General features: G+C 41.0%; 1 protein-coding gene across 1 annotated transcript; it reads right to left on the minus strand.

Annotated features, from left to right (window-relative positions):
• Positions 1–3,770: 3,770 nt before the first annotated feature.
• Positions 3,771–21,051, minus strand: LOC139380194 (protein Wnt-10a). The gene is made up of 4 exons (XM_071122650.1): positions 20,622–21,051; positions 19,068–19,333; positions 14,307–14,680; positions 3,771–5,322 (listed from the first exon to the last, which is right to left on the minus strand). The coding sequence occupies exons 1-4, from the start codon at positions 20,681–20,683 to the stop codon at positions 4,852–4,854; spliced, it is 1,173 nt and encodes a 390-aa protein (XP_070978751.1). The 5' UTR covers positions 20,684–21,051; the 3' UTR covers positions 3,771–4,851.
• Positions 21,052–27,868: the final 6,817 nt, after the last annotated feature.

The following is a 27,868-nucleotide window of genomic DNA, read 5'->3' on the forward strand; positions in this document are numbered from 1 at the left end:
CCTGTAAGTTCCCAGGACCTTTTAGAACCTCATTTTAATAGTCCTTAGGACATCGCATAATGGCCCCAAGGGAACATTCTCCAAGGGACCTTTTTATAGTTCCCGGTTTGACCTGAACGTTCTTGGGATGTTGTGTCATGGTCCCCTGGAGGTTTTTTGTCGCGTGATGGTCCAAGGTGTCCCACACCATTAGAAGTAAGGTAATGAAATGGTAGTGAGAGTTTTAAGGTAAGCGGTACGCTGTTCAGCTAACATAGTGTAAAACATCTTAAATCAATGAGAACTACATTTTACATGATCAAGACTGACTTTTCTATTTGACCACACCTGGGATTTGAACTCCTCACTTCTGGATTAAGGCATGCAGTTCTTTCTGCTGCACCACAAAGCCTGTAGAAGTTCGGTTCCCTACACATTCATTACCTACAATACATCTCTGCCATCTGCATTGCTATTTTAGATATCAGTTAATCTCACTATTCTCTCACCAATTTAATTGACCATTTTCAGCACTTTGAGTTTGGGCTTTCAGTATAATTGTCTAATGTTGGTGAGGCATATTATTCTCTTTTAATGTTACTCCTGAATCACTACGATAAATATAATATTTTTAACAGCACTGAGATTTACTTTGAAGTGCAAAGTATAGGAATAGGCCTACATGTGAAATCAGTCATTGATACAGACATGGTGGCGTAGCAGGAAGATTAGAATACTGTGACCAAGAGGTTGTGAGTTCAAATTCCAGGTGAGGAAATGTTAAATAATACTTACTATAAATATACACAATGTAATCATGTTTGTCAAATATGTAAGCTGTTAGACACTGTATTTTAAAAGCACTGTGGGTGTCCCTAACATTGCCTAAAGACCAAGAGCTGTGACTGGATCAGTGGTCCACCAATCAGGGCTTTGATGGACTTGGCAACAGTAACAAGGGGTAATGTGTAATGAAACTAGGGTGCACGTGCCTTGGGGAGGGAGAACGTCTCTTTGCGGCCATCAGGTGACATCCCTGGGACCAATCGGGAACGAGACACAACCTCCAGGGGACCATGAGGCAACATCCTAAAACTGTTTGCAGGGGTTGACTTTCAATTATGGATTGTTCATATGGTCCATTTACAAGATTTTTGCAGATTCAGCAAGGATTTCTGGAAAACCTGTGAATTTGGGGAAATCTACTGGAATTTTGCAACCCTAATCTGTGATTAACCATTGTGTCACTGGAATAGCCAGTGTGGCATTCCGTTACGAACCAATATGGGTCTCTAGAGGAGGTGGCCTGTGGCCCCGTACAGCCACACAGACAGGACTACACACTGACCGCCCATAGGAAGGGTGTCTGTAAACAATGGGTCTGGTAATCACCAAGCCCTTTCCCCAGATTAATGGTACTGATAGCAAGGAGCAGAGTGAACACTACTGCCCCTTGATCTCCTCCTTCACTGTAGCCACAGTACCGTACATTGGTATGGCGTTCATATTAGGACAGCTTTAGTCTCAGCAGGAGTTTACTGAGTCTGTCCTAATATGGACATCGTACCTGTGCTCAGATATGGTGGGTAGGCCATGCACTGGATGTCTAAACATGAGAGAAACGGTTACATTTTCTGAAGGATTCTAGAAAATCAATCATGTGTGTTCATAATTTGTCAGTCTTCAGCAGAGCTTGCTCATTTCAGACATGTCAAAGAGATCAGTAATCCTATGCCTGTAACAGAGCTCACATGTGGTCTTCGTGTCAAAAATAATGATATCTAATTAAAAGAGAAAATAGAAGAACAAGTTTGAAATGGGTCTCTTGTGATAATAATTCCTCCTTAGTGTATGGGCAAACAAGCATGAATGACTCATGTAATACGTTCAATAGACATGCTATGGTTATTGACTATGGACGTCAACAAAGAAAATCACAATGACTCATTTCTTCTCGCAATAAAAACTCGCTCAGAAGTTCACGTGTTGTGTGTACTCTCTCGGTTTGGTACCTTGCTTGTATGGACTGGTCCCCCGGATCTGCTTTACGCGATGTACAGAGAACTTTTATTTCCCATCAGTCTTTGGCAGTGCACTGCCTGTTTCCCATCTGCTAGCTCTGAGGCCTGCTCTCCTCGGCCCTTCTTTATGACTTTCTGGCTTTTCCTGCTGTCGTTTACACCACAAGGAGCAACGCTTGTTTGCGGAGAGTAATGTACTAGCATTTTCGGTTGCTTACATTTTTGGTCACCTAAATTTGCAGACTCTTTAAATATATGGTTGGTGACACAGTTCATGTTTTTTAATTCAGAGCATGTACGTTCTATACGCCAAGGTCAGACATCGGGCAACAGTGTTTTCTGATGTTTAAAAACACGGATTAAAATGCTATTGAAAGTTTTTCTGCTATTTCACTGGAAAATGCTCGAGAGGGTGCACTATTGGACAGTGAATTTGTGCAAAGATGAGTATGTGTTTACTGTGGGTCCAGTGTGTCCTCGATGAATTATTGCAGCATCAGAAGGTTTTCATTTTTTATAAAAGAGGTGTAATACCACACCTGCCAGTTCATGCAATGGGATCAAAAATCTAAATCTCAATCACCAACATAATGTTCGGTACTAATGTTAGGTACTTAGAATAACTTAGAATAACTGGGATATACACTCAAGACCAATAGGAGATACGTTTCTAATGAACTGCACAAGTCCAGACCTGGATTCATGCACCAGTTAGTGCCAATGATTGATTGCTGTCCATTTCTTTGTCATTTGATATTTACCAAGTATTTATCTGGATGATTATACCTATTCATGATTCAAAATGTCAATGTCACAGGTTTTTTTTTTTTTTTAAGAATGAGAGACAAAAGGAATTATCAAAGGGAAGCTTAAAATCATCTTCTACGTGTACTGTTTGTACATTTTCTGCCTGTTTATATAAGGCTGAAATGATCAGCTCGCTGCAATTTGGCTGCTGATGAGGCTCACCGTAGACTGACAGAAGGCCTGGGGATATCTCTGTCCGGATTGCAAAACATACATGTCAAACTTCAACCTAGGGTTTTGAGGCAGAACATGTTCTCACAGTGCAAGCAGTCCTCACCAAGGCAACAAAAAAAAAATCACTGAAAGTTGTATTGGATGCCAAGCTACTACTACAGCTCAGGAAAGAGGGAGAGCTTTTCTTCTCAGCTTGTACGTTTAGATACGAAAAGGTCTGTATGACTTTGCACATTAATAGTGCACATCTATTTACTTTGAAAGCATATCTCTCACATTCTTACACTTGACTTGGTAACTTCATCCTACACGAGGGAACTGAGAATGCATCACTAAGCCAGGATGCCACAGTGGTGCTGCACGCAAACGTCTATGGAAGGCAAACAAGTCGTGATGATGTGCATTGCCGGCAAACTTGCTGACTCATGACAAGATATATTTGGACACTTTATTTTTTAAATAAATGTACTTTTCTCATTTTTCCATCACATTCAATTCCCTTTTATACTTTAGTTCTTTATTGCTTCACAAATATTAAGTGATCCACAAAAATAAAATAACTTAATAACCATGACCATCGAACATGAAAAATAATACATTTATAACAAATTGCATATAGCTATGTTATATCCCCCAAATACACATTCTCCAGAACAAAATGTATGTGCAAACTACGAATCTGCATCAAAATAACCTGTGCCAATATACCAGTAACACATTTTCAGTTTTTTAAACACAGACACAATGTGTTTTGCTCATAATAATTTACCCTGACTGACAAGGTATTTGATGGGGAAATAGTATTTTTCAGAATAAAACACACAACACAGACAAACAACGGACCTACTGGCAAGCAAGGATATATACAACCATATATTTGCATTGAATTTTAACGATTTATCTGTACAAATTCTAATGGTGGTTTTACGATAGATTTCTAACATTTAAACTTAATTGAGTCAAACCTATGAGATAATTGTAGTGCTTTATTACATGGACTATATCGTAACAGTTAGTAGTGTGAAGGTAGGGCTATAGATTACCAGAGTTTGCAACTACTAACTGTACCAAGAGCAGCACAGACCAATTGGCCCAGTCTTTTCATTGTCAGCTCCACCATTGCCCTCAGGCTGTCCATTCTGTATAACTATACTCATGTCTCTATCACTTGACCCTCTGTCTTCCCAACTCCATCCTTGCAATCGGACGCCCGCAACCGTCAACATAGTCCACATTTCCTTTCTTTTTTTTACCAGTATGGATAGATATACTGTTTTTTTGAGGCACATGGTAGCCATTTTGCAGATTGACATATTGAATTGGCACATTTTGTAACCTGAAACATTACTAAACAGCCCATATGAGTTAACATCATTAACGTGTGGCTCTGAGTATAAAACAAGAGCAGACATAACATTCTGGAACAACCTCTTTCTTTCATATATCTGCTGTTAGTTTTTCTTCTTCTTCTTAAATTACCGGAATCCCAGATATATATATATTTTTATTATTATTATAATATTTTTTTTACATCTATAGATAACAAAATCAGCCATTTGTCATTTTCAGAAACCTAGTTTAAATTCATGAGTGCTCAGTTATTAATATTGTCCGTAGTATTTCACTATCTTTAATCTAAAAACACTTTCTGAGATGAAGGGCAGTGCAGCTCCAGATGCTCTGAACTATGGTGGTTGGACACATGCTGTGCACACTCTGATTGTACACCTCTTTGAACTGGCTATATTCCAGTCTTGTTTTCGTGCGTTCCATTCTACTAATGGAAATGGCAGTCCACTGCAAAGGGAATGGGTGTTTTGCAGTCTTTCCCTGTTTTAGAAAAGGTATATTATTGAATTTCTGCATTTCTTCATTTGCAGACACTGACCCACTCTGTTATTCGACACTCTTCGCAGACCACGTAACAGCACCAGTGGAACTTGCAGTTGCATCGTTCACTGCGGGTCTGCTGTAAGATGTTATGTCCTCGCCCGCAGCAGAGACTTTCACAGTTGTCCATCTCTGGACTCGTCTTGTTACAGATCCTCCCTTGCGTACCGGCCGAGTCGGACCGCAGATCCCTCTCGCAGAAGTCCGGGGACTTCTCAAAGTAAACCAGCTCGTTGAGGTTGGATCTGCGTCTGTGTGTGGGGTGGTGGGCATGCTCCAGCTGGCCCGTGTTCCTGTTGTGGGCTTTGATGAGGGTGGCTATGTGGAAACGCTCCTTGAGCAGCGAGCCTACCACCCTGAACTCTGGTGTGACTTGCCAGCAGGTCTTCAGTTGGCAACTTCCTGATGTCCCGTGGCATTTGCATTTCCGTCTCATGTGGTCCATCACCACCTGCACAGAGAGGAACAGGGAACTGCATGTTAACATCCTCCTTCATCCCATTCTGCAGTAGGACACACGTTCCCTCATCAAATTAGGCAAATGAACTAGACTGTGATTAGACTCCTCTTTCATTCCACAGCTGTTAACATTTATCACATAATTGTCACTACAATAATTGGCTTAAGTGTTCTACAGTAAGGTTCTATAGAAATACACTTTATTTAAACTATTTCTCACTCTAAGGCGGTGGAACTCCCTTCCACTTGATCCTGGCCCCTGCTCCTAACATGGGCTGTGTGTGGGTGCTTCATATTGCTGAGTGACCAATTAGGCATCAAAAGTATGTAGGTAGCACTAGCCTACTATTGAGATGTTTTGCCTGGAATAACTGACTCAAAGAAGCTGTGCTGAAGTAGTGCTCTTTCAGGACAATGCCAAGTTCACATCCCGAATGAGGATGTCCCTCCCACACTCCCAGACCTCCCATTTTCTCAACAATGCACTCATCTGTCAGCCTGAGTTATAAACTTTTAGATCCAATTACCAACAGGAAAAGGGGCCACCCTCAGCACTGACAGATGCTCCTACACCCACCCCTATCAACAGCGCAAAGAACAAACACACACCTTCAGCACTCCCACATTCTACTCTCTCCTAGGCCTCTACGTAGCTGCCCTGGGACACACACACACACACACACACGAAGACGTTCAAAACCTTTGAGAGAAGTCAAGTTTAGTCTGTCGATTGCTAAAGGATTACGTTTCTACTACCACAGTGTGTGAGTGAGTCAGAGCTAAAACGAGCTGAGATGAAGCTGCACTATTTCATGTACTGGGTTCTCTTTCTTTGTTTTGAGATAGAATCTGATGAAGAGTGAGGAGACCCTGAAACGTGTTTTCTCTCGGTCGAAACGAGTCGAAACCCACTGTATTATTCAGCTGTGTTCTGATCCATTCAACAGAGCGCTCTGACGGTTTGAGCCGAGGGCTCGTCGTAGCCACTCTAAGACTAAAGGTCATTTTGAACAGTTGCCAAAAGCAGATATACTTTGTGGAGGAGCATGAATTCTTTAAGGCTTGGGTTTGCGCGCTGCGGGTTTCCATTCCAGGGCCTCTCGTATGTGTTCCCATTGAATAGAGAGAAAGTGATATTCTGTGTGAATTGGTAGAGTGGGAGAGTGATAAATGGACCCACTTGAGTCATCCATTAGGAATGACGGTGAAAGAGAAACAACACTCTTGATCTCACTGGGGCCGAAGCTAACAACTATCGATCACAACCCAATCAGAGACCACCATCACAAACCTGGGGAAATACTTTCAGACCTTTAAAGCTTCGTTTTCACATCAGACCAACTTACTTCCCTGAACTGCATCCTTCTGGCTATATATACACCCTGTAATTACGCAACAGTAACCCACTTAACCCTTTAGATACACACTGAACTGGCCGGTCTAATTGTCTCCCCTACTGTAGTTGTTTTCATGAATGCTCATAATCAACTGTCTAACTAGTAGGTTTTTTATTTACTACAACAAAAAAATCTAGACGAAGCAATATCCTGAAGCCTGTAAGCGGGGGACACAAAAATGACACACTCAAACGAGAGACGACTGAAACCAAAACTGGCATAAAACCTCAGAGCTGTCACAGTTTAGGAAATGGGACCTGCCTGCTCTTACCATAAGTGGCCTGTTCTGACATGACTGCGGTGATGATGATCAGATCAGGAAGATTGTTCCCTTTCCTCCAAGCCGTGGTGCACCAGGGTGCACCTGGGGGCATGAGCTGAGTCGACGTGGGTGTGCCTGTGGCACCGGGAGGAAGAGTGTGTGAGCCGCTGCCGAGCTGAGCTATCCTGGAAGTGACTGCCTGACGAGAGACGCTGATATGGCAGTGATTTATGGTGCCCTTTTGGAAGCGGAACTGACTGGGTTATAGAATCTCACTCATAGGCCCAGAGGCTAGACATGCCTAGAGGGGAGAACAGAGAGCAGAGTACAGGAACTATCTGATGGTCGTGTCTGTGTCTGCCATCCACTGATTAGCATCTCCTAGGCTGCGCCCCAAATGGCGCCCTATTCCCTATGCAGTGCACTACTTTTGACTAGAGCCCTATGATCTATGGGATATACAGTATATATAGGGAATACGGTGCCATTTTGAATGCAACCATAGACTCATTACACTGCTAATACTGCCTGTCTTGTACAGGTCTCACTCTATAGTGTATTCACACAATACTCCCTCACGTTCACAAAGCATATTATACATGGTAACTGTCAGATATAAACAAACAATACTTACAATATTTAGCAAAGACTGGTACCTCGGTATTACAACTGTATCATCTTAGAAAGAAACTGCATACAAGGATTCTTTGGCTGTCCCCATAGGATAACCCTTTAAAGAAATCCTTTTGGGTTCCAGGTAGAACCTCTTTTGGGTTCCATATAGAATCCTTTACACATTAGGTCCTACACGGAACCTAAAAGGATTCTTCAAAGTGTTCTCCCGTGGGGACAGCCGAATAACCCCTTTTCTTGATTTGAATACCCTCTTATACTGTATGAGGAGATGTTCATGTTTAACTACACATGGTCAAATCCTCCAAGGCCTCTGTCTCAGCACTTTGACTGTCAGTCTCAATGAAAACTGTGGACTACATATGTAGGTCTTATAAACTAACATTGTAGTTATGCAAAGGGGGGAAAAAACTTCTATAGAAGTAATTGCCCTCAAATTCATTGGCAGACCACCGTTAAAAACACACATCTGGGCTGTTTTAATTGGGGAAGAGTGAGACAGACTCCTCTATAAACCAGCCCCAGACTGAGATCAAATAAGACATATTGGTAGCAGATTAGGACCACAGGCAATACTAGGTATTACATGGTGTACAGAGCAATTAAACACTTCGCTATGTTTTCATCCCAAATGGCTTCCTATTCCCTATTTAGTGGTGTTTGGGACGCAAACCATGTTCCTTCCTCTATCAATGGTGTGTCTGTTTTATATTGCCATCGTGCTTAATCCCCTATTCCTCTCATCCTTATTGTGTCATAATTATTTTCATTGAATAGTCTTTTAAAATGTTAGGCCTAAATGACTTCTGTTGACTGTCTTGTTTGTGGATTGTTACTGGTATGTTGTCTATCTTCAATGAGATTTAGAGTACTATAATGACTCAATGTTTAGCAAATATGACATTAAGTTATGAACTTAGCTACATCCTGTGGGTTATGACTTGGATATTTGTGGGAGATAAATCTGTCCTGGAATGTCAAACGTCCGTTTTTTTTTTACGAACAACGCAACATTGCACACTGCTTAATCTAGTTCATTTCGAAGACATGTAATAACAACCATAAAGGGACACAAAGCCAAGAATTCAAAGAATATAAACAAACCCACAACGCATTAAGTTTCAGCATCCAAGTAAGTCATTTAAACACGTCATCAAAAGAACGATTCAAACGTGGCCACAATAACCGACAGTGAACAATGATTTCATCTTAAAGTAACAATCTAATGAAAAACCGTTCACTACACAACAAGCACATGCAGTCTTACTCTCAGTTAATTGTACACGACATTCACAGATCCAATTTGGGCCCTTGAATAAAACGTCATTACATCGATAGCTTCCACATGCTGTGCCTTAAACAGTGTTGAGCATTTGTTGTGGCGGTGCCCCTGTGCGGCAGGGTAGCCTAATGGTTAGAGCATTGGACTAGTAACCGGAAGGTTGCAAATTCAAATCCCCGAGCTGACATGGTAAAAATCTGTTCTGCCCATGAACAAGACAGTTAACCCACTGTTCCTAGGCTGCCATTGAAAATAATAATTTGTTCTTAACTGACTTGCCTAGTTAAATAAAGGTAAAAAAAAATAAAATGTTAAAAAGACCCTAGACCAGGGTGGTGAAACTGATCCACTGCCGGCCCAATGGAATGCTCCCTCTCATTAGATGCTACAACTCTCTAAAGGAGATCCAACAGGCCACCGTAAAGGCTTCATAAAGGCCAGACCAAGCAGTCACAAGGCCCTGTCAATGTGTAATAAGCTCTGCTTACATACGAGCGAGAGAGAGACCTCATTCAATCGAAATATACAACATAAAAGCAGAGCGCTAATATCTACTTCCAGGCACACTGCTCGTAGCTGGGAATACAGACATGCTAGGTGAGATAAATGCCATCATTTGTTGGGGCTGTGCAGGTCAAATTGAGTGATTCCAATGAAAATGGAAGTGAAAGGAATTTTACTACCCTTGCAAATGTTTCCATGTTATCGACAGACACCGACATTTAATAATGCCGAGGGAATCTCGAAAACCATCAATCATCAGTAATGATACACAACACACTGCTGTACACTAAACATTTGCTTAAAATTAACTCAGAGAAAATTGTTGGAATGAGAGGGATGTGCTTTGGTTAAAAAAAATGGATTTTTTTTCTGGGACTTTTCTCCCCTGATCAACTTCTCTGAAATCTGTATTTGGGGGGAAGGAAGGGCGAATCTCTTTCTACTTTCCGTCGTGTTTGATGTCTAAAATCTTTCGCTGTGTTTAAACATCTGTTTCCAAAGAGCCAACAGCCACTAATTAGAGCTTTTAACAAGACTGAACGTCGTGACAACCAGAGGGTGGGCATGAGGCGACATGTATACCCCACTAAAACCGCCACATTCCTCTATAAAAGACAGCTCCTTTTTAAGGGGAGGGGTTGGGGGAGGTGGAGGAGGGTGGAGGTATTATTTGAGACCTCACCTGTCAGTGTTTTCATTTTGATTTAGGGGGAGGGGGCTTTCTGCTCTGTTTGAAGTTATCAAGGTGCTGCTCTGGCTGTGTTCTCCTAATGATGCATAACTCCATGAGTCATACTGTACCTCTGATGTCTCTGTACACTGCTTTAGTATATTTAATTTGCACCTTCAGTTGTTTTCTCCTCCGAGCTTAGAACTCATTGAAGCATTGATATATGAAGTGTGCGAAGAGAACTGCACTCCACATACCCAGAGCATTGTGCAGCCTGACCTGAGTGACGACTAGCAGATACACAGACTGCAGCTTTGAACGCAACTCTGGTCAAATCTGTATCAAAACACAGGTCAGATAATGTACATTGAGTTCATTAAAACTGCTCACTTTAAACTGCATATACATTCCAGCAAAATGCAATTGTGCCATACTGAAATACATTTGATGATAAACTTCCTGTTAATTACACAGTTGCAACTGTTGGACAGGGTAATTGGATATCAGCTTGGATAGCTTTTGTTTCAACCAATGCGTATGTTAATAGTTCCGGTTTTCTTGGCTCTCCTTCAAGAAACTGTCTCCAAAAGCGGTTTTGTCAGTTTCAAAGCATTTCCCAGTAGCAGCAGGTACGTTTCTAGCACAACCAGCTATTGTTGCCAAATAGGCCTCTTGTCAAAAACAGAGCTTCAATGTGCCCAAACTATGAATCTTCCCTGCAACTTATCACCCTGATTGTCAAATAGATCAAAAAGTCAGTAGCTAGCTACGCCTCTCTATCTTCCCTACCTTGACATACTTTTGTCATAACACTGCAACTTCCTAAAACAAAGGGGTGTAACAATGATCATATATCATCGGTCTTGTCATCCAACTAACAACATTAGCCTTGTAGTACGTAACATAGAAACTCTCTGAAATTCTTAAGAGGATTAACTTGACTGTTGATTTGGAAATGACGTTCGTTTTTTTTCAATGTATGTCATCTGATTTTATAGTATATCACTGGCCAAGAAGCAAATCATTTTATGGCTCATTGTGCCTATGCTATGGACACACAGATGGGTCACTGTGTTGGGCAGAGCATGGCTTTATTGCCAGCCCTGCTGCACATGAAAAGCAGGACAATCATCTGAGTCTCTCTCTCACTCTTCCCTTGGCTGAGTAACTCCACATTTGTGTTTTGTCTGAATAATCAAGGAAACCCGAAGTAAACGGATGAAAAGATACAAGACCAAATGACTCAGGAGGAAGCGTTGAACAATGTGGAATTTACTGCTACTTTTGTGTATGGCAGCAGTGCTGCCTGGGAGTGATCATCTACAGTAACAATAGGTAGTAGTAGTAGTAGTAGTAGTAGTAATAGTAGCAGCAGCAGCAGCAGTAGTAACAGGAGCAGGAGCAGGAGTAGTAGTAATAATAGTAATAATAGTAATAGTAGTAGTAATAGTTATAGTAGTAGTTGTATTAATAGTAGTAGTAGTAATAGTAGTAGTAGTAGTAGTAGTAGTAGTAGTAGTAGTAGTAGTAGTAGTAGCAGCAGTAGTAGTAGTAGCAGTAGCAACAGTAGGAGAAGGAGCTGTAGCGGTAGGAGTAGGAGTTGTAGTAGTAATAGCAATAGTAGTAGTAATAGTAATATTAATAGTAGTATTAGTAGTAGTAGTAGTAGTAGTAATAACAATATTAATAGTAGTAGTAGTAGTAGTAGTAGTGGTAGCAGTAGTGGAAGGAGTAGCAGTAGCAGTAGGAGTAGTAGTAGTAGTAGTAGTGGTAGCAGTAAGGGAAGGAGCAGTAGCAGTAGTAGTAGTAGTAGCAGGAGCAGTAGTAGTAGTAGTAGTAGTAGTAGTAGTAGTAGTAGTAGAAGCAGTAGTAGTAGCAGTAGTAGTAGTAGTAGTAGTAGTAGTGGTAGCAGTAGTAGTAGCAGTAGTAGTAGTAGTAGTAGTAGCAGTAGTAGCAGTAGTAGTAGTAGTAGTAGTAGCAGTAGTAGTAGTAGTAGTAGTAGTAGTAGTAGTAGTAGTAGTAGTAGTAGTAGCAGTAGTAGTAGTAGTAGTAGTAGTAGTAGTAGTAGTAGTAGTAGGAACAGTAGTAGTAGTAGTAGTAGCAGTAGTAGTAGTAGTAGTAGCAGTAGCAGTAGTAGTAGTAGTAGTAGTAGTAGTAGTAGTAGTAGTAGTAGTAGTAGTAGTAGTAGTAGTAGAAGTAGTAGTAGTACCAGTAGTAGTAGTACCAGTAGTAGTAGTAGAAGCAGTAGCAGTAGCAGTAGTAGTCGCAGTGGTAATAGTAGTAGCAGTAGCAGTGGTAGTAGCAGTAGCAGTAGCAGTAGCAGTAGCAGTAGTAGTAGTAGTAGTAGTAGTAGTAGTAGAAGCAGTAGTAGTAGCAGTAGTAGTAGTAGTAGTAGTAGTAGTAGTAGTAGTAGTAGTTGTAGTAGTAGAAGCAGTAGTAGTAGCAGTAGTAGTAGTAGCAGTAGTAGTAGCAGTAGCAGTAGCAGTAGCAGTAGTAGTAGTAGTAGTAGTAGTAGTAGTAGTAGTAGTAGTAGTAGTAGTTGTAGTAGCAGTTGTAGTAGTAGTAGTAGTAGTAGTAGTAGTAGTAGCAGTAGTATTAGTAGTAGTAGTAGTAGTAGTAGTAGTAGTAGAAGCAGTAGTAGTAGTAGTAGTAGTAGTAGTAGCAGTAGCAGTAGTAGTAGTAGTAGTAGTAGTAGTAGTAGCAGTAGTAGTAGTAGTAGTAGTAGTAGAAGCAGTAGGAGTAGGAGAAGGAGTGGTACGTAGTAACTGTAGTATATCAACATTTCTATTGTTAACTCATTCCTATTTGGGCACTTTCTCTTCTCTGCTTATTTCATAAAACATACTTGACTAACCCTAAACCAATTCCATGCTCCTGCTACTCTTCCTGTCATCTGGAGCAACACAAATCTGACTCATATTATCCAATTAGTCTAACACCAGACCAATAACACCATGGCAACCCCAAGCATCTGTCCATGAAATCAACTATATGCTGGGAAAATACCTGTGGAATGGCATACTAATGTTATTCACTTGATCACTTATGGTATCATAACATCAGCCAAATTAAACTAGAGTTAAGGATAACCATGTTTTTTTAGACGGAAACTGTCAATGTTTACGTTCTAATTCCAAACCACTGCTATATGGCCATCATAACCAAGCTTCTTTATTAGCCAAATGCTACACTGCCCAAAGGAACACATAAGTAGATTCAACTGAGCATGCACAAATTGCAAGATCACATAGACATGAGAACTGCCTATGTTGTCCACATAATTAGGCATCTTGCTTTGAAACGTAATAATGATAGGAAAATGTATATGGTGAGGGGTGGTGCAGACACCTTCATTGCCAATAAGTATGTCTATTTCATATCAATACATTAACGATTTCCTATATTGATATCTGAAAAACCATACTAAAAGTATGAGTACTTTCAAACAACATACGCAGCTGCTTCCATGGTTGTTATTGTAGGCTACAACTGCCTGATTACGAACTAAGTGGGAGAGGAAGCCTGGCTCAAAAGAACACAGATGCAAGGCAATTGCATCATGTGGAGAAATCAGTGAGTAATCTGTATTGATAGGTCACTACTGACAACCGAGCCAATAAAATCAGAGCATGTGCCTCAAAATGACGTTATCGTTAGGACTCGAGTCGTAATCCTCTCATTTTGTACCTGCATTAATGTGTCTTTTCCATTTAAAAAAATCCTCAGTGAACTAAGAGTGTGTCCCAAATGGTGATCTAAGTGCACTGCTTTTGACCATAGCCCTATGGACCCCCACAAACTAAGTCCTCGATACTCAACAGATGGTCCACAGGCCGGATCCAGACCCAGAGAACGGGGTCAATACCGACCGCGGATCCCGGCTAAAAAATAAAAAATCAATTGGAACTCAGTCGGACGTTGACGCTTGGTATCATATGAAAAGACATTATACGTGGCGAAATGGGCACAATTGCAGGAAATTAGCAATTTCTCTCTACCAACAAGAGGGGTGTGAACGGTTTGAAAAGTTTGGGATCGCATGGGTTGCAAGGTGGGGGTTTGTTACTGCGCATTCAGACCTTGCCACCTAGCAAATTTGTGTGACCGGACCTTCGCAAATAGTATTTTCTCTAGAGAGAAGAGAGCTGTACTGTAAACCCCTCTACACAGTCATAACTCCCACCACCCCCAAACAGCGCCCTTCAGTAGCTGAAACGCCTCCTCTCACCTGCCTGCCAACTCTGTTGTTGTGGAGCCTCATCCTGGCATGGATGTCCTTGTAGGTCTCGCGCGAATCCAGGAAGTCCCGGGAGAACTTCTCCCCAAAGTCCACATCGGGGCTGCAGCCTCCCCACTCCCAGGAGTCCTGAGACCCGGGCAGATCTGCAGGGAAGTGCTCCATGACACCGTGCACCATGCCCTTCCCGCGGTGGATGGCCTCCAGTTGCAGCCGGTTCAGTTTGACGCGGAAGGCCTCCTCGTCGCCTCTCCGCTTCTCATCACAGCCGCACGCCTTCAGCTTCCCCATGGAGCAGGCGTTGGACACGGCGTGGACTACGCCCGCCGCTGCGATGGCGTATGCAAAAGCACTCTCACGGAAACCTGGGGGTGTGGGGGGGGGGGGGTGGAGGGGAGAGAAAAAAACAAGGGGTCATGTTTAAGATCGAGATAGGATCCTGCTGTACACCGTTTGATTCCTACTGCATATACAGTACAGTGCAGTAGATGACTATCTGTTGAGCTGAGGAGAGGTCCAATGAGCCTGCAGTACCAGTATGAACCCCCGCCGTGCCGCACAACAGAGGCAGAGAAACATCTGGGACAATAGCAATTAATCCCAAACACTTGCATGTCTCCAGGCTCAGAGGCTGAAAGTGAACAGACCACCACCATCAACCATCCTTTCAACACAAGGATCTGACAGTGATCATAAGCAGGGATGGAAGTGGCCGATGATGGTGCAGAATATATGAGCACCGTTTTGTTAATCCCCTTTAAAGCTCTCGCTTTATTGAGCTCTCCGGCATGTTTACAATTAGCCTGGCTACTGTTGGCAGCCGTTTGATCTGCCTGCCATTTCAAATGGGGGGAGGGGGGGGGGGGGGGATTCTGATTCAAGTTAAGCACGGGTAAATGGAAGGCATTTCCCTTTTTATGCATTTTTCTCTCTATGCATATTCTGACCTTGAACCTAAGCATGAGAGCAGCGTGCTATTCAACCGCTATTCGTTCGAGGCGGAGATCAAAGCAATGAAGGTGTAGCAGTGGTGTGTCTACAGATATACTATATTCTGACCTTGATTTCATTCTCTCATAGTTCCACCACCTTAACGCACAAAGATCCCATGGATAAGGTCGAGGGAACCTGCCGGTTCCAAAAAGCATCTTCTTTATTATTTTGCGATAGAAATAACAGCATTCTCCATGTACTGTCATTTATAAATTGATAAGAGCTATTGATAAGAGCTAGGTAAATTTGTAATCTCTTTGGAGAAGGGGATTGTAAATACACATACTGTACAGGGCCTTCAGAAAGTGTTCACACCCCTTGACTTGTTCCACATTTTGTTGTTACAGCCTGAATTCAAAATGGATTAAATATATATTTTTTGCTCACCCATCTACACACAATACCCCATGATGACAAAGTGAATGCGTTTCTAGACATTTTTGCACATTTATTGAAATTCAAAACAACAACAAAAATCTAAATGTTTATAAGTATTCTCACCCCTGAGTCAATACATGTTAGATTCACATTTTGCAGCTATTACAGATGTGAGTCTTTCTGGGTAAATCTCTAAGAGCTTTGCACACCTGGAATGTACAATATTTGCACATTATTCGTAAAAATAAATGTCAGCCATTTTCAAGTCTTGCCATAGATTTTCAAGCCGATTTAAGTCAAAATTGTAACTAGGCCACTAGCTTATGTTTCTTATGCCTAGGGCAGGGACGTGTCCCACGTAATGTATTAATATGTAATAATTCCACACATCTTTGACAGTGGATCCACACGTGTGTAAGGTGATTCTGAGGGTTTTTCTCCAGTTTTGCTAGAGAATCTTAACATTGTTACACCAAGTTAATGGGCCTAGACTTTCTCTGTCCAGTGCTCCCCATTTACAGGGTAACAGGGTAACATACAGAGTATCTGTCTATACTGTACTCTCCTTAGTGCCCGTCAGACTTAATAGCCTGCAACCATGACTCGCTGAGTTCCTGTAAAACCATCCCTTCTCAGAATAACTCACTGAAGAGAAATGTTGTGTTATTAAACAAACATGATTAGTCAAATAAATGGTTAAATTCAAGACTTTAAAGGAGCAATCCGCAGTTGAGACATCCATTTTTGGACTTAATTAGTGATATGTACCCATTGTTTCTTGAATAATATAACTAAGCCTCGTGTGCTTAGTTAAACTGGCATACCCGATCAGAACCCAAAGAATAGGCTTGTTTTGCTTAAATGTTTGTAAACAACTGAAATGTTAATAAACACTATAGCCTCAAAACATGGTTAAAGCTATAACTGATGTCATGGATGGTCAGTCCTTGCATCCATACCTCTGTCTATGAACTTGAGAATGGTTGCATTTCTCCAGACCCTACCTTCAGATTTTTACCGAAACAGGGGCAGGATAAACGATTTGAGATTGTTTCAACTGCTGATTTGCCCTTTAAAGCTTACAGTTTGATTCCAAATCTTACAGTTTGATTCCAAATCTTACAGCCAAACAGCCCTATTTGTCACCATTGTAGAGATGCTCAGTTCGGCCTCCCAAGTGATGCAGCAGTCTAAGGCATTGCATCGCAGTGCTTGATGCGTCACTACAGACCTGAGTTCTTCGACTTTCCCGAGGCCTTCGCCTCTCCCGAGTCCGTATGGGAGTTGCAGTGATGGGACAAGACTGTAACTACCAATTGGAGATCACGAAATTGGGGAGAAAAAGGGGTTAAAAGTACTACAAAAAATAAAAACATTAAAAAAAAAAAGAGATGTTCAGACCCAAATCCTAAACTGGCCATGACTCCAGTTCAATGCAGATTTTTTGTTTGTTATACCTTAGATGGAGCACATGATTAATGAAAAACTGTACTGCACTGGTCAATCAGATGTGAGCCGGTAATGTCTGAAATTTGCACTATTCACAAAACATGTTCAAAAAAAGAAATGCTACCATGGCTAAAAGAAAAGCATGCAAAGGGTTTAGGCAGGGCTTCCGAAACTTTCTTGGTCCGCGACCCCATAACATTTTACGACCCCACCATGTAAAAACAAATGATGGAATCAACGGCCAATGTTTACTTTTTTAATTGGGGGCTATGACAGTCTATTACAAATCAGTCTGACAGTACTTTTGACAGTATTGAAATGCATCAGAAAGGTATTGGGAAGTATTCAGGTCATAATTTTGTATGATCTTCTTGTATGATCTTGTATGATCTTCTTTGATCTCCCCCCCCCAGTCTGATTTAGTGCCTGGTTGCTTCTAATGAGGTTTGTGGCGATTGTAGAGGGAAACAGAGAGTCTTATCTTTCAGTGATTGTCATAGTATTTTGGATCGTAGCCCTTTCATGCAGTCGATGACCAAAAGTGCCATCTTTGGCCTCATGGGTGGATTTCATAATGAATAAAGATATTTATTTTTTTAACTACAAAAATCAGATTTTTTCTTTGTCAAATGTTATATTTCAGTCTTCTGTGATGTATATAAAGTGTAATATTGGGATGCAAACCAAAAATTGAAAACATTTCAACTCCATATCTGACATCTGACGTTTTTGGAAATGCTGTGTTTAGATACATAAGATATAGTCAATGATGTTTCATTGATCATCCCCTATTCACGCACATGCACACGCACGTACACGCACGTACACACGCATGCAGGCACGCACACACAGAGTACTTTTTCTCCCTCTCCATCTTGCCATGATTCCATGGGGGGGCGGAGGACAGCACTTAGATGCAGTCCAGAGACACAGACATGAAAATGCTATTTTAGATTTCCTCCCAAGCAGGCTGAGGCGAGAGACCTGGAACAAATCAGTCTAACAAATAATTTAAAATGAGAGGCACGCCCGGCTGAACTGATGGCTGAGGAAGTGGGAAAATTAATTAAAGATTAAAGAAAACTGTCACTTTGTCTTACAGAAACCAACTAAACAGGTTTATGTATTGCCACTGAGAGTTGGGAAAGTGCTGAGAGCAAATTCACAGCACTTGCACTGGCAGAGAGTAAAAGCACTAGCCAGGCCTCGAGAAGGCTCACTTTATGTGTCTCATTGGCTTTTTAGCTTAGCTTTAATTCCGGTTAATGTAGAAATATGACCCTATAAAGTATGTCAGAATTAATCAACAAGCAGATATACGTTTGAGGTAAAGAGGATATGACATCCGTTTCCTGTAGTAAAATGAGATATCCAAACAAACAATTAGTTAGGGCATGCATAATATGCTGCATTTGTAAAACCCCACTCATAAAAGCATTGAAATAAACAATGACTCACATTACTTAATAGCTTTATTTCTGCCATCGGGCTACTTACTTACTGTATGTAAAACGTAGTACAAGAAAATATATTTTCATGTATCTGCAACTATGCAACAAAATATTCATTCAGTATGCATTTCTTAGCGGATGAATCACCTCATTTAAAAGTGTCTGTTAATATCTATCATTTAGAGTTTCTATGCCTGAGGAAAAACATACCCGTCCATAACCAAGTGCCAGAAAACCAACAACTCTTCCAATAATGATAATGACAAACAGCTTTGTGAGTCAGTGTGTGAAGTGAATGAGTAAAGGGGACCTGTGGTAGAAGTCCCAAATGGTACCCTAGTCCTTTTATAGTGCAATACCTTTCATAAGAAGGGCATTCTATAGAGAATAGGGTGCCATTTGGGATGCAGGCGTGGTAATCAGAAGCACCCTTTTTAACTAAGGGGGTTCCCTACCCCGTACTTTCTGTAAGGTGACTCACCTCGTTTGAAAACCACACTATCGTATGGGATCTTGTTCCTGGTCTCCAGGCTGGAGCAGTTCCACCTGTGTCCTCTGAACTGATGTTGGCACTCATGGATGGCGATCTGGATCCCTTGGATGGCCGAGGCGGTGACGTCGGGGTTTCTCATGCACACCTCCAGTTGTCTGCGGTTCAGTCCAGGCAGGGTCAAGCAAACGGTGTTGGCGTTGAGAATGGGGTCAATATTGGGGATTTTCAGCCCTAGAATCTCGTTGGAATCTACCCTGGAACACAGAAGGTTTGATGTTAAGGTGTGCCTGTTCTGTAGTACATGATTGATACTTCTGTGCCCCGTAAATCATGTGTAACAACCGTCATTCACAAGACAGGAGTCAGGTGTTTAACAGTATTACACTTCTGAGAGTTTATGGTTGTAAATTGTTTCTGACAATATTGACTCAGGAAGCGTTTGAAGGTCTGAAAGCGGTACATTGTACAGTGAGGAAATAAAAAAAGATTTGTTTTATTATTATTGTGTTATGCATTCTTAAATATATTGCCTCCTGCACACACACACACACACACACACACACACACACACACACACACACACACACACACACACACACACACACACACACACACACACACACACACACACACACACACACACAATGAAGGTCATTACATCGAATTCCATTTGTGCAATCATTCATATTTGCTGAGTTGTTACTGTAATCTTAGTATTGACCAATAAAACATGTGTAAACATGTACCAATCAAACACCAATAAAACAAATAACAGATTGCATTTTCCCAACCCATTTTGACCATGTCTCAAAGCACTCTGTGACAACAAACTTGAAATCTTGCAGTCTGGTATTGAATGAAGGGGCATGTCACAACAGAGGATGGAACCACATGTTGGCAAGAATAAAAAAAATAAACACTTATCCCACAAGTGTGGGATAACTTTTCAAGTCAATAAAAAAAATCCTAGAAAAGTATCCTAGAAAAGTACATTTATGTGATACAGCATCCTGATCATTAAACAGGTATGCGTAAATACATATTTCATAACCCTTTCATTCAATGTTAGGTTATTACCTACACTGACCCAACATGGAAGGAACAAAGCCTGTTTTATCTGCAAAATTATACTTATTATGTGATTATAACAAACTGAACCCCTCTAATGTTAGACGAACAGGATTTGCAGAGCTAAAACTTGTTTTGAGTTATTTATTGGGCAGTACTATAATTGCACAATATGATTTGCAAACAAAAGCAATACCTACAATGAACCTGATTGCGCCTTCATAGATTAGCCTGGGTTAACTGTAGCTAGGTTATGTAATTAAAACACACCTGAATGATGTAGCAACTGTATAAATACTTGCGATACAAACTTTATATAAACACTGGCACAATTTATTTATTTTTATTAACTTATGTATGAGTACATCTTGAAGATGAATAACTACGCCGGTGAAAGTAAAAGGCATCCAGCTACTATTTAAATAAATGTTCAGGTAAAATATTAAAGTAAGTAAATTCAACTTCTCAACTCACCTTTGATTGAGCAGAGTGATAGCCATCAGAAGACATATTAGGCGGCAGAATGAGAAATCCATTGTATGGCTCGTTTTTGACCAAAGATACGTGCAGAGATAGAGCGCGTATGACACGTTTTATGTCCCTCTAAAATCTGACAGCTTTATCAAATGCCCGTCCACTCCAGAGTTCCCGGCGATGGAGTTTGAGGATGACAGGTCCTGGGTTCAAGTGTGTATCTGATTTGAGATCTGATAAAAGGCAGACAAAGTGCTGGATGTATCCTAACTACTGCAGGACAAGTGATTTAAAGAACGAAAAAGTTTGACTGCACTTTCTTATAACTTATTGAATGAAGATAAATTGGAAGTGAGTTGACTGAACACTCTTTCATGCGATCTCACATCTGCGCAAATGTACGAACGCTCCGCCAAGACATAAGCATTGGAATCCATCCGAAAGCAGTGGGTGTACTAACGCGCACTATCTTGAGTCTCGTTGACTTGTGATGTTTTTCTTATAGCCTACTGATAGCATTCTAAACTACAACACTTAGCACTTTGCCAGCCCACTTCGACGTCACTCAGAGCAAAGAAAAGCGGCAGAAGAGCGCAAGTGTCTTGTTAGGGATATGGAGATTCCCAGATAAGAGGTCTAAATGGGGCCGTCTGGGACAGCGGCAAATACTTTTAGTCCTCTTTTCTTATGATGATGATGATGATGAGATTGAGAAGGATGATACAACAAAAAGTTAATTGACTTACTTTCAGTCAGAGAATGAGTTGACATGGGAGTGATCAGGCTGCACTTTTATGAATAACAATCAATAATACTATTAATAAATATGATGACATTGTAACTTTTCTTCCTGACTAGAGTTACTTTATAGTTGTTCAACCCTAATTTGAATGTCCATTGATTTATTTTCCTAAGAGCTGTATTGTCTAAATACGAAGTTGTTCCAAGCCATGTGATTACGCATATTTTTAGGCTTTGAAGAGAGCGGGTGGGATGAAGAAATGAAACCATATAACCTTTAGCCACCGCCACCGCCATCAGTGTAAAGTACCATTCTGACAATGTGAAGTCACAACCTGAGTTCATATGGTCTGAACCTCTCTACTTGACTGGGAGTAGATACATGGCAATTGTCCCACTGTCTGCTTCATACTACTGCAGATAACCACGACTGTGAGCCATTACGACTGAGTCAACTGTTCTGCTTAAATGACTCACGTATTACTTTCCTCAGGTCACATACATTACAATATACACATTTCCTCTCAGAGAATTAAATAGCAAAATGTTAGAAGCTCAAGAAAAAATAAATACTTCTTCCATCTGGTGTGCTGTGGGGTTTTGCCAAGAAGATCTGCAGTCAAGACTCTCAGGACTCTCACACAAGGAGCCTAATTGTTTCCCATTGTTCACTGGGGAATCCATTTGCTGTTCATTTAAATTGATCGGTCCCAAGTCAACCAAGGGTAGGCCAGTTCTAACTTACAAAAAATGTGTTGCTTTTCTCAAATGATTCATGGCAATTAGCTTCCTCAAGTCATTTGAGTTAAAACTTTGTGTGCTTTACAGTGTCCTGTCCAGGGACGAACCATGGCTATTTCCTACCAATAGCATGTATCTAAAGGCTTATACAGTAGATGATATCATTATATTATTATTCTATTACTTCCGTTGACACTATATTCATATTTCAGGATAGGCACTATGAATTCACCAACATGAAAATTCACCAATATACTTTCTTGTCAGTTAAAATTACATTCCAACTTTTCTGTCCACCTACCATTCTCTTGAAGTTAAGTAGTTGTGCTTGTATTTATGTCCCTCATTACAAATTTACGACCAGTCTCTGTTGGGAGAAGCCCCTTGTGTTCAGAGGCTCAGAGGAGAGGGGGAAAATCTGCCATGAATTTGAGTGAAAGGTTGTACTGCATTGTTGCTCAAATAGCAGAAGGGATGCTATAGTAACTCTTGCTATCAAATGAACATCCCTTTTCTAAGAATTTTCTCCCTTCCAGTCGAAAAATGGACAGACGGTGAAAAAACGATCATATTAGAATAGAATAGAATAGAATAGATTAGCTTGATTTTTCCCAGAGGGAATTTCAGTTCCCGTATTGTGAAAACGCTGCTTCATTACTTTTGTACTACATTACAACTATTCACAGTATTAAACACGTGTATTGAATATATATAGAAGAATAAGCCATTCTACTAGTTGGAGAATACCCATCTACACTACTGTACATCTCCATAGTAACATCCACTACAGAAATGGAGTGATTATAGTACAGTAAAATTCTGCAGAATTTCTATAAAAATAAATAAATAAAGAGACTTACAGTAGTGTGCAGGGACACTTCAAAGCTGGGAATGAACTTTTTTAGTTCATTAAAAACCAGGACATTATAGTTATAATCATGTTTATTGAAACTGCCCTGTTCAACAGAAGCATGGTGCAATAGAAAGTTTAGGCCGATCTTGTTGTTGCTTTGTATCTATGTTGCAATCTTCTGGGAGGAAGAACAGTATGGTTTTCAATTAACTAGTCATTGTGGGACTGAAAATAGTTTGGGGATGAGTGGAACTTTATTTTGGACGGTCTTAACAACTCACAGAAGGTACACTAATCTGTCGCCTCGGGGAGGGTTTAAACTTTTTATGGGCTTTTGAAAAATGTGGCTTGTTTTGTTTTGATTATAGCAAAGAGAGTCAGAAGTGTGGTGAAATGATGCAGAAAGAGTGTGGCGTCTATGCAGTGTGTTTATCTGGAAAGGACATGCTGGAGGTCAGGCTGAAATAGGGTGTGTCGCAAATCACGGTCCTATGGGCCTTGGTCAAAAGCAGTACACAATGTAGGGAATAGGGTACGATTTGGGACGTAGATTGCCGCTCTCTACCTCTCTAATGTCTGACATGCATAAGAGCACAGATATAAGTGCAGTCCTTCATGTGACATTGCCTTTTGCCTTTTGTAGTTCCCATGTTACCATGGGAAGATATAATCTGCTTTCCCAATGGCACCCTATAACATTTATAGTGCACTACTTTAAACCAAGGTACCAAAAGTAGTGCACTATATAGGAAAAAGGGTACTATTTGGGTTGTACCCATACTGACTGTAGAATGTGTGAATGGCTACAATTGAAGTCGGAAGTTTACATACACCTTAGCCAAATACATTAAAACTCAGTTTTTCACAATTCCTGACATTTAATCCTAGTAAAAATTCCCTGATTTAGGTCAGATAGGATCACCACTTTCTTTTAAGAATGTGAAATGTGAGAATAATAATAGAGAGAATTATTTATTTCAGCTTTTATTTATTTCATCACATTCCCAGTGGGTCAGAAGTTTACATACACTCATTTAGTATTTGGTAGCATTGCCTTTAAACTGTTTAACTTGGGTCAAACGTTTCGGGTAGCCTTACACAAGTTTCCCACAATAATTTTGTGAAGTGCAACAGTCCCTCCTGCAACAAAGCACCCCCACAACATGATGCTGCCACCCCTGCGCTTCACGGTTGGGATGGTTTTCTTCGGCTTGCAAGCCTCCCCCTTTTTCCTCCAAACATAACGATGGTCATTATGGCCTAACAGTTCTATTTTTGTTTCATCAGACCAGAGGACATTTCTCCAAAAAGTACGATCTTTGTCCCCATGTGCAGTTGCAAACTGTAGTCTGGCTTTTTTATGGCGGTTTTGGAGCAGGGGCTTCATACTTGCTGAGCGGCCTTTCAGGTTATGTCGATAGAGGACTGGTTTTACTGTGGATATAGATACTTTTGTACCTGTGTCCTCCAGCATCTTCACAAGGTCCTTTGCTGTTGTTCTGGGATTGATTTGCACTTTTAACACCAAAGTACATTCATCTCTAGGAGACAGAACACGTCTCCTACCTGAGAGGTATGACAGCTGTGTGGTCCCATGGTGTTTATACTTGCGTACTATTGTTTGTACAGATGAAGGTGGAACCTTCAGGTGTTTGGAAATTGCTCCCAAGGATGAACCAGACTTGTGGAGGTCTACAATTTCTTTTCTGAGGTCTTGGCTGATTTCTTTTGATTTTCCTATGATGTCAAGCAAAGAGGCACTGAGTTTGAAGGTAGGCCTTGAAATACATCCACAGGTACACCTCCAATTGACTCAAATTATGTCAATTAGCCTATCAGAAGCTTCTAAAGCCTTGACATAATTTTCTGGAATTTTTCAAGCTGTTTAAAGCCGCAGTCAACTTAGTATATGTAAACTTCTGACCCACTGGAATTGTGATACAGTGAATTATAAGTGAAATAATTTGTCTGTAAACAATTGTTGGAAAAATTACTTGTGTCATGCACAAAGTACATGTCCTAACCGACTTGCCAAAACTATAGTTTGTTAATTAACAAGAAATTTGTGGAGTGGTTGAAAAACGAGTTTTAATGACTCCAACCTAAGTGTATGCAAACTTCCGACTTCAACTGTATCGAGATACATAGAGCTCATGGTGTTACAGTGTCTTTACATCCGTGAGTTACAAAAAGACTGGGGACTTTGGGAAAGTTGCTGTTGTGAAAACCGAGGCTCCCTCTTCTGGACAGTAGAGTAAAACAGAATATAACCTAAGCCATTTTGGGATATCTTTCATCCAGAATGCAGTCCACAAATTAGTAAAGTGAAATGTTCTTGGGGAAAAAAGCAACGATTTCCACTATTCTATTTCGTTCTCTTCTATTATTTGTTTATTCAATTCTATTCTACTCTTTTCTGAAGCCTTGTGTCTAGGTATCCTCAAGCTATTCAAAGGCATCCCATGACCAGGTAGTTGTTTGTGGTTTGAACATAGCATTGAATGTGGTATTAATTACTGGAGGGCAACAAGCAGGGAATCCTCTGTGCTGGGGTTTACCTACCAGCTGGCTACAGGAAAATCTGAGCATCACTTATTTTCATTACAGCTTGAATTAATCCTGGGTTTCCCTAATTTGACATAATTACACTATGTTTGCGTGCTATTGTTATTGTGCAAAAACATTTGTGTGAGCAATGCTGGTGATACAACCAGAGAAGTATGTAGGGTTGAAAACATAAGAGGTACAATAATGTTGATGTTTATTGCTGTGCAATTACGCAAAGAATTGCAGTATAGTAGCTGGCTAAATGCATAAGTATTGTAACTGAAATGACAAACACATGTGCGCAAGCACAGTCTCTCCGAGCTTTGCGCTGTTGTTGAACAGTGGGAGCTCTCTCTCTCTCTCTGCTGTAGACGGTGGTCTCTCTATCTCTCCCTCACTTTTCTCTCTCTCTCTCTCTCTCTCTCTCTCTCTCTCTCTGCTATAGACAGTGGGCTGTGCTGACCTGACCATCTGGACTCTGTCTCTCTCCACGGCTTCCTGTGAATCATCCACCAACGTCTTGTTTATCAAGACAAGGATCACATCAAAATAAGGATTGGCACTTTTACAACTTTAGGTAAACTGCACATAAAGTGCAGAAAGTTACCGGAGGAAGGAGAAAGGAGTTGCTCGAGGCATTATTGATAAACAATCTGAGGAGAGAAATGGGTTGGAGATGGAGATCTGAAGAGATGCTATGCATGGCCTTCCTTCAAAACGACCTCTAAGTGGAGTGGTCTCAGGTCACAGAGATGAAGATAAGGATGAGAGAGAAAGCAGGGAGTTCAGTCTGTTGAAGCACCTGGCCCACCGGGACAGTGGTTGCGTGTCTCAAATGCCATCCTATCCCCTGCACTACTTTTTAACCAGGGCCTATAGGGCTTCTAAGGTCAATGTAGTGCACCATATAGAGAGTCAGGGTTCCATTTGGGAGTGAGTGCACTGAGCTGACCAGGCAAAAACAGATTACTGTGGCTTGCCAGTGGCCTTGAACAGCAAACTATACTGTGGAGTATTTGAAAGCCCCATAACAGTCAACAAGAAGCTCCAAATCCAGACGTGTTAGTGTTGTAAGTCAACCCTCTTGCAATTAACCAGCTGTTTCATGACACAACATTTCAAGGAATTGTCTTTGAAGCATGGTACAGCTGGGGAGAGAAGAAAAAAAACACCCTGTTCAAAGATCGCCATCTTGTGTTAAAAGATCATACTGTCCTCTGAGCTGGCACTGCATCTTGCTGCTGATTTAGTATCTATTTTTTTTCTTCTTTTTTTTTACATGGAAACCTGATCCTAGTTAAGCCCACCTACTCTGAGACGCTTGATACATACAGCCCCGGGACTCTCTAAAATTGAACCATATATAATAAACACTCAACAAGAGGGCTGTGTTCAAACAGAGAAATCAACATTTGATTCGGGACATAGGCTAAACAGCATTAGGAAATTCCCGTCTGGAGTGTTGGCAAACAAAAGTGTTTATTGACAATGGAGGGACTGTCCTGAAGCCTGTTTTCTGTTGAACCGGCATTGCCAAGTCAACCTCAAACAGCAGGTTCCTCAATCACTCCCCGACCAAGCAGCAATTTTTTTTTGTTCACCGTGAAGGATAAAAAGGTCTACTTTTACTACACAGAGAGTTCCTCCCGGACAAAGTAATGATACACTGAAGGTAATTGCGTTACTCACGTACTCTATTGCCACCTACCTCGGTGGGCCCCTCTCAGTCAGTCCACCAGGCAGACAACAGCTGAACTTCCAGCTCCAGCGGCATGTCTCTCTCGTAAATATCATTGCTTCATCCAAACACTGTGCTCACACATGACTAGAACAGAGGTTTTACACTATGTGGGTTATAATTAGACTGATTACGATCAGATCAAGCCTCACACAACGCTTGGGAATGGAGTCGAGAGCGTCTCGGTGAAGATCAAGAGAGGTTCACAGAACATTATGGGTGTTACATTACCTGTGACAGTTACTCTTGCTCTTACTCCCTTTTTTGTTCCTGGTCAAGATTCAAGCTGACTGACAACAGAGAACGATCTCCCCAAGGAAAGGAGCAAGCAAGAAGAGATTCACATCTAAGTCGTGATAACTGGCTTTCAATTGTTCTCATGTCAACAGTTACACTCTGTGACAAACCTGCATCCCATATCGCACCCTATTCCCCATTTAGTGCATTACTTTTGACCAGAGCTGTGTGGCCCCTGGTCAAAAGTAGGGCTGTAAATAGGGAAAAGGTTGCCATTTGGGACATTGCCAAAGGTTCCAGTATCTAGAATATGCACCTTTAATGAGAACCTCTAAGCTCAGTGACTAGACAACCGGGAGTTCATTCATCATTGCCCTTATGATAGTCAGA

The sequence above is a fragment of the Oncorhynchus clarkii genome, chromosome 22 (assembly GCF_045791955.1).
Source record: "Oncorhynchus clarkii lewisi isolate Uvic-CL-2024 chromosome 22, UVic_Ocla_1.0, whole genome shotgun sequence".
Taxonomy (NCBI): Eukaryota; Metazoa; Chordata; class Actinopteri; order Salmoniformes; family Salmonidae; genus Oncorhynchus; species Oncorhynchus clarkii.

Excerpts from the sequence above, each read along its gene's own strand:
- LOC139380194 (XM_071122650.1), bottom strand. The coding sequence starts at position 20,683 with ATGGATTTCTCATTCTGCCGCCTAATATGTCTTCTGATGGCTATCACT. Across the intron at positions 19,334-20,621 it reads ATCACTCTGCTCAATCAAAG|GGTAGATTCCAACGAGATTC; the intron begins GTGAGTTGAGAA and ends TCTGTGTTCCAG. Across the intron at positions 5,323-14,306 it reads ACAACAGAGTTGGCAGGCAG|GTGGTGATGGACCACATGAG; the intron begins GTGAGAGGAGGC and ends CTCTCTGTGCAG.